The sequence below is a fragment of the Notothenia rossii genome, assembly GCF_949606895.1.
Source record: "Notothenia rossii genome assembly, chromosome: 6".
Lineage (NCBI taxonomy): Eukaryota > Metazoa > Chordata > Actinopteri > Perciformes > Nototheniidae > Notothenia > Notothenia rossii.
This window is the reverse complement of record NC_136909.1, coordinates 51,620,433-51,628,673: the sequence shown is the minus strand read 5'-3', so window position 1 is coordinate 51,628,673 and position 8,241 is coordinate 51,620,433. Positions and strand designations below refer to the sequence as shown.

Genomic DNA, 8,241 nt, shown 5'->3' with positions numbered 1-8,241 from the left:
TATCTGTATCGCATATTATTGTTTAACCCTTATCCTGGTGCTTTGGGTTCCTTCTTTTGTGAACCAGCTCATCAAGGGACGGCGCGGAGCAGAGGTGGTGCTCCAACAGCTGCGACCCGACAACATATGGTTTTCTCCTGCTTAATAAAGCCAATGTTGCACCTTTGATGCACCACCTCTGACTCCCTTCTCTCGGCACTACACTGGTGACCCTGACATAAGTGTCGCAGAAGTTTCCGAGACATGGCTAGAAACGCAGTTTTTCGCAAACTGCCGGAGATTTTTGGAGACGTTCGTGGCTGCCTCGTGCACACGGATTGAGGCTCGGTGCGCCCTCCGCGGAATGGCCGAGGACGTCTCTCGCCATTCCCACATCGTTTCGGCACTGGGAGACAGCAAGCCTTCCCGACCACATGGAGACGATACTTTTTATTCATCACCACTGGTGGCGCGGCACTGCTGCGACCCGGGCTCCTGTTGTATGCTGCAGTTTTTGTGTATTTATGACTGGTTAAACGTTTCGTCCTTGGTTTAAACCACACGCTTTAATCAAGAGACTGTGTCTGTGTGTGTGTGTGTGTGTGTGTGTGTGTGTGTGTGTGTGTGTGTGTGTGTGTGTGTGTGTGTGTGTGTGTGTGTGTGTGTGTGTGTGTGTGTGTGTGTGTGTGTGTGTGTGTGTGTGTGTGTGTGTGTGTGTGTGTGTGTGTGTGTGTATTTTGGTACAATGACAACCCTTGCGAAACTTCTACTGGCACTCTTTATCCTTGAACTTTTTCAACCATGCCAAACATTACGGGGAGGAAAAAAATTGGCCCTTTCATACACCAGAGATGCACTGCTGGCCCTCGGTGCTGCGGGAAGCTTCCCACCCCCCAACCTGCCGGTGGACATACGATCTACGGCTCCAGGGAGATGTCTCCGAGAAGGGGAAGGAGGGGAGGAGTACGGCAGCGCCTCAGACGGAGAGGCAACAGGCCACCTTTACCCTCCATGATACTCAGTAATGTGAGGTCGCTACGGAGGAACATGGAAGAGCTGCGGATCAACACTACAGCCTGTTTCGAGTACCGTGAGTCGTCTATTATGGTGTTTTGTGAGACATGGCTTCATCAGGATATTCCCGACGCTTTGTGTGAATAGGAGGGTTTTTCACTCATCCGCTCGGACAGGAGTGAAACGTCGGGGAAAGGCAAAGGTGGGGGTATCTGTGTATTTATCAATGACAAGTGGTGCAGACAACACACTTTGCGTAAGACTATCTGCAGCCCCGACGTTGAACTTATGTGCTTGAGCCTAAGACACCTGTACCTGCCTAGAGAGTTTGGGAATATCATTCTCTGCACTGTTTATATTCCACCCAGCGGGAACGCAGCAAGTTCAGCAGCTCAAATAACTGACTGTGTTCACCAGCAGCTACTACACACTCCTGACGCTCCGGTTTTTATTCTAGGGGACTTTAAGCATTGCAAACTTGAACTGTCACTACCCGATTTTCAACAATACGTTACATTTGAGACCCGGGAAGATACAATTCTAGACAAATGTTACGGAAATGTGAACAACGGATATGTGAGTAGAGCCAAACCCCCGCTTTCGAACTCGAACAAAACGGTTCTCAAGCATTGTAAACCACAGAGCAAGACTGTAAAGGTTTGGACTAGTGACATCATAGAGCAGGGGTGGCCAACCAGTCAGAGGTTAAGAGCCACATGTTTTACATGTTACTTCAAAGAGCCACATCAAACACAATCACTGATACCGCTTGTTTCAGTTTTTTGTTTTCTGGAGACAAGATTTCAACCACGTCACTGATGCATTTTTGTGGCATTGGGATATATTTTTTTTAAATCCTCCTGAGCAGAGAGAGGAGCTGTTGATTATTGTTATTGATTAATGCATCAGTGTTCTATTTCGTATATGGCTTCGCCCTCTAAGGCTATCGCTATTGGGTAATCCCCCTGCGCCCCCGCGCAGCACTGAGACACTTGTAGTCCACGCCCACCCGCAAGGTGGGCCCCACCCTCGGGCCTCCTTCCGGTATAAATAGGAAGGAGGCCCGGCAATCTGCTCCCTCTTTTTTTCAGCAAACCAGCACAGTTATTGAAGCACAGCAATTGAGAATCATCATGAGCAACAACTGCGTCCGTGATTGTCCCTCATGTGGCTCTGGGTTGATAATGAGTTATGACCTGCAGAGATAAAAGCAGTATGCGAATCCTGCCGGGTGTCAGAGCACGCATACGTGGCTCTAAACCAGCAGGTAACATGCACTGCGCTCATCTCCCCTCGGGCGACAGGAAGCGGAGAGTGGACACTCTTGCTGCTGTGGCCGAGGAGGACGATTGGCCCGTCCAGGCTTACGAGCCCGGGGACGGGGCCTCGTGTCCCTGGGGCAGAGTGCCGGGCAGGAGTCCGAAGCAACTCCTGCCAAGCCTCCCTCCATGGTTCACTGTTCGGTTCTCCCCTCCTTCCTCTCTCCCGGACGGGGGAGACAGAGTCAGAGCAGGGTGCCAGCTTGGCGGCCGAACATGCTTTCCCCCTCTCCGTCACCACAGCGCGGCGGCGTCTGTTACGGAGACGGCCAGAAAATTGCTACTGGACGCTCCTATGATCGCTGCGCAAGGTGGGACCTTCGTCTCTACTTTCTCACAGCGGCCGGTATGTATTGTTCCCAGCCTTCACCCCGTCGGGAAAATAGGCATGTTTTGCTATGTTCCAGGGACGGTGATGCGCCATTACGCATGGCACAACAGGCATGGGGTGTTATTTAGCAGGTGTGTCTGTGCTTCTAGTGCCGGGCGGACCCAGTGGGGCGCAGACTACATCATGCTTCGCCCTTAACCCAATAGCGATAGCCTTAGAGAGCGAAGCCATATACGAAATAGAACTGAGGTTACCTACTGTAATCCCAGCTTCTATGAGTAAATGGCGTAGCCCTCTAAGTGCTGGGCCCCACTGGCTCTACGAATAGCTGAAGAAAAGTTATTTGGAATGGGAGCAGATTGCCGGGCCTCCTTCCTATTTATACCGGAAGGAGGCCCGAGGGTGGGGCCCACCTTGCGGGTGGGCGTGGACTACAAGTGTTTCAGTGCTGCGCGGGGGCGCAGGGGGATTACCCAATAGCGATAGCCTTAGAGGGCTGCACCATTTACTCATAGTAGCTGGGGTTATAGTAGGTAAGCTCAGTTTCTTAGGGTCAAAAACACTAAACTCACAACTTAAAATGAAAGCGTTTAGTTTATTTAATAAAAGAGCACATGTTCAATGTGAAAAGTGACAGAAATGATAGATTATTTGCAATTTGGTGCTATATATATATTTAAAAAACAAAAATTATATTATTTGAGTCCTGCAGGACTCGTAAATATCAGTGTCTCGAAAACACATGTTGGCGACCGGGGACGTGCACAGGTACGGGCTAATGTTGCCCGGGCAACGGCCCGTTTGCCATTTGTGTCTGCCCTGTCCCCTGGAGATAGCGAGAGTTTTTTTGTTTTCTATTGTGGCCGAATCAACATGATAAGCCCACAATTAGTATTCTAGCGTCTCACTGCGATAAAAACACAACTTGTCAGCGCTTTCATTTGCCCCCAGTCACGTGACTTTGTTTACAATCTGACAGCTGGAAGCAAAGGAAAGCCTTCCGAGTCCGGATTCATATGGCTATGGTGATCACACCAAATGCCTGCCTGGCGTTAGAGTATAGGGGACAAACCAGGGGACCTAAATATACCTGTTAGTGTGCTTCTGTCTTTCTGTGTCTTTTCATCTGCTCCGTAAACTCCCTCAACGGGGCCGCTCACTCTCTTTTCTTGATTGCCCTCTCACGGAGAACACTTCAATGCCCCGCTTCATTGTAGGATTTCTGCCCTGTCTCCATTTTAGTTTGACCATCTCTATTATTAAGTTATGGAATTCTAATTAAATAATTAAATACCTTACCGTTACTTCGTTCATAAAGAATTATAAGAATAAGGCGTATTGAACTGGTTTCATTAATTAATGTGTTTATTTAAGGTAATTAGTTAGAAGCCCTATTTTATCAGTAGCCTATGTCTGCCCAGCAGTTACAAAGGTCAAACTACATTAAAACAGAATTGTCCCCATTTTTCTTTAATAGTTACTAACATTAGATATTTTAATGAGTTATGGACTGCAAAACATTTGCCTGAATAACGAATTTAGCAGTTGGACATGAAAGTCAATGAGTGTCACTTGCAATGACAGTGTTGTGTTTTTATTACATTACATTACATTGTGTCATTTGTTAGTCACTTTTATCCAAAGCGACTTACATACTCAATACTGTGGGTAATCCCACGTTTTTAACGCCAGGGTATCGCGGTATACCTTTCAAGTATCGGTACACCGTGCAACACAGGAGTCAGTGTCTCTCCCCCAAACTCACACATATAAAAATTCGATATGAACTGAAGAGCCGCATGAAACTAGGCAAAGAGCCGCAGGCGGCTCGAGAGCCGCGGGTTGGCCACCCCTGGCATAGAATCTCCTAAAGGATGTTTTCTCACTGAGTGGAGTATATTTCATGAGATGGACGTGGATAATGCTACTGAGACGCAGGGGCGAATCTAGAAAAATATTCATGGGGTGGCAAGAGGGTGGCAGGAGAATTTCAGGGGTGGCATCCCCTGGCAGAAGTATATGCTGATTTAATCGCAGTCATATCAATCAATGTTAACTTGGAAAGCCACAATAATGATATTTTAACTCAATATCATTAGGTGACATTATTGTGGCACATTACTAAAGCCTTAAATATAAATATATATAAGGTGGCAGACATAATTTAATGAATTTTGAATGAACAATAACTGAATGAGTTTGTTTCACTCTTAGACCAGCAGGGGTACCAAATCTATGCAGACTGCTGCAATAACTACATTAATTAACTGTCTCATCGATGTTTGTCTGAATTAATATGATACTCTAAACAATCATATTATTCCTATAAGCTGTCAATCACTGTTATTATTCACATATTCAGTGTTATTATTAAATAAACTATATTTTTGGAGGAGTTAATGATGAATGTTCCTCAAGATGCTTGCTCACCCTCCTTCAAATTTGAAAGACAAGTAATTACTATCATATATCAAAGGAACAGTTCAGCGCCCCACAACTTCATAGGAAACAGTTACAACCTTGACTTTACATCAGAAAGAACAAACATTAAAGAAGTGACAAACTGCATCAGTTAGGGTTAAAACACGTGTATTCAGCTAAAACATATACATACATCGCTGCAGTTATTATCCAGTGGAAAGTCCTTACCTACTGGCCTAGTTAATTCAAAGTGGTTACTTTTTTTTTGGCGGGGCAGTAAAGTTTTACACACAGTCTTATTTGAGTTTCTTGGGGGGTCGCCAAAGATCGCAGGGGGGCCGCCAGACCTCAGATGATTTGAGGCCTAATATCATATTTAGAATAAAAAAAATTAAAAAATGTAGGCCTACATATAATTTTTTTTACATAATACATTTTTTTACATAATCATTTTTTTTACATATTGTAACGCAATACATGATTGGCGCTAAAAGCCTTGTCTACATTACAATAAAATATAGAAATGAGTTGATGAACTAAAATTAAAATTCAAAAAACTCATCTGATACTCCTCCGATTGGCGCCAACATTGACGTTACTGTGTCAGCTTTCATAATAATAACAGTTTGCTGCGCTTGCTAGCTAGCGACCGACTTCATAAGGTGAATATTTTTGTCTAAAAATGTCTGAAAAACGTAAAGGAGATGACAGCTCATCTGCAATCAAAAAGAAAATGAGGACCTACCTAGAGAGCTATCTTAACTTCGGTTTCATGGAGGGAACGGACAAAACCCGCCCAGAGTGTGTGATATGCAGAGAGAAGCTAGCCAACGAAAGCATGAAACCCAGCAAAATGAAGAGACACCAACAGACCATGCACCCAGAAACAGTCGGGCGTGATCGGGACTTTTTCATAAAGAAACAACACCTTGCGAAGGCAAACAAGCCAATGGATATTAGAACAGCGTTTGTTAGGGCTGGCAGCGAGGCCTCTTTTGAATGTGCACTTTTAATAGCAAAGGCAAAGAAACCGCACAACATTGGCGAGCAGCTCATTAAGCCAGCTTGCATTAAGATGGCTGAGAAACTGTGCGGCCCGCAGGTCGCGGAGAAGCTAAAAACTGTACCACTGTCAAACAATACGGTGAAAGACAGAATTGAGAAGATGGCAAGTAACTGCGAGCTGCAGCTGCTCGAAAAGCTTGGAAAGGGGCCATTTGCCATACAACTTGATGAAACCACAACTGTAGCAGACGAGGCTGTGCTGATCGTTTATGTGCAATATATCGATGGGGAAGATTTGAAGCAGGACATTCTTATGTCAGTCAACCTTACCAATACCACCCGGGGTGAGGACATTTTTACTGCAGTGGATTCTTACCTCTCATCCCACAAGCTTTCCTATGAGAATTTAGTTGCATGTTGCACAGACGGAGCTGCCTCAATGATGGGGAAAAACAAGGGATTTAACAGTCGCTTGAAAGAAAAGGCCCCACACTGCACAATATTTCACTGTGTGATACATCGCCAGGCCCTGGCCAGCAAGAAACTGTCAGAAGACCTCAGGTAAACACTCTCAACTGTTATTAAAATAGTCAATTTCATCAAAGGTCGCCCCACCAACAAGCGTCTATTCGCAGACTTGTGCGAGGATGAGGCGCACCAAACCCTCCTCCTGCACACCGAGGTGCGCTGGCTCTCATGCGGCCGAGTGCTGATAGCTTTGTAGAACTGAAGGAAAAAATTGAAGAGTTTCTACAAACTCGTAACCGCGCACTGTCAGAGCAAGTGACCGAGTCATTCTGGATTAAAACAGCATACCTGGCCGACATCTTCAGTCTATACAATGAAACAAACAAGCGTCTGCAAGGCGTGGAGTCCAACATTCTCCAATGATGCATTTGTGCGCAAACTGGAGTACAGGGTCGGGAAAATGGAGAGGGGGGAGCTGCAACAGTTTCCACTACTGCTGAAACAATCCCAAAACAATCCTGAAACGTTGCCTGTGTCTGTACGTCGCGAGTTCATCCGCCATATGAACGCACTGCAAACAGAAATGCAATCACGGTTCGCTGACATAGACGAGTATGTCTCCAAGGAATTGTGGGTTTTAGATCCCTTTATAGCCAAAATTGAGGATGTGGAATACCTGGATTGCGAAGATGAGCTCACCGACATCCAAGCTGACTCGCTGTCAAAGAAATACTTCCAGGAAAAAGGATTTAAAAAGTTTTGGATTCTCAAAGGACCAAGCCTCGCTCCAAAGATCACACTGCATGCCACGACCAGGATTATACTCCCATTCAGTACGACATATCTATCAGAAACAGCCTTCAGCGCACTTGTTGCCATCAAAACAAAAGCACGCAACACACTGGACGTTCACAACGACTTTAGACTGGCTGTTGTTACAGAATGGTTTAGGCTAGGTTGCAGCTCCACCCTGTGGACGTATTGTGCCTGTGTTATATATATATATCTGCCTCACGTGACTCTATCCCAGTTGTATGATTACCTGCTTAATGTGAATACACGGCGTTGAGACACAGCCTGATTTGCCTTGTTTATTAATGCACCTACATCTACAAACATGGTGTCAGAAGCTCAAATAGGACCCAGCTGTGGATTGCATGCTACTGTCCGTCGCTGAGACGGCGTGCATTTATTTGTTTTGGTGAGGTTTAGCAGTTTCAGTTAGCCTGTTAGCATTAGCGTCACGTTGGAACAATGGCATCCAGCATCCCACCTCCGGAGCCTATGAAGATGGCGGGGGACATCCACGGCAACTGGGTGAGCTTTCGAGCAGAATTTGAGGATTATCTGCTTGCGACCGGGCTCAGCGAGAAAGAAAAGCCGGTACAAGCAGCTGCGCTAAGGAGGCTAATGGGGAACGACTGCCGCCATGTTTACAAACACAACCTGGGACTCACCGCGGACCAACAAAAGGATGCGGGTGATATACTGGTGGCACTGGAGCAATACTTCACGCCCGCAAAGAACGTAATCTTTGAGAGGTACGTTTTTGGCAACCTTAAACAAGAGGATGGAGAGCTCTTGGATGCGTTTGCTACCAGGCTGAGGGAAAAGGCTGCCTCTTGTGAATATGGAGCTTTAAAAGATGAACTCATAAGGGACAGGCTTGTTCTCGGGATAACTGACGAGGGTGCTAGACGTCGT

General features: G+C 46.0%; 1 protein-coding gene across 1 annotated transcript in view; it reads left to right on the top strand.

The window, feature by feature from the left end:
* The first annotated feature begins 1,011 nt into the window (after positions 1-1,011).
* LOC307044530 (uncharacterized protein) overlaps positions 1,012-8,241 on the top strand; it is a 37,012-nt gene continuing 29,782 nt past the window's right edge. The window contains exon 1 of the mRNA XM_079689840.1: positions 1,012-1,069. Coding sequence (XP_079545966.1) covers positions 1,027-1,069 — 43 coding nt within the window. The 5' untranslated portion in view covers positions 1,012-1,026. The remainder of the gene's footprint in view (positions 1,070-8,241) is intronic.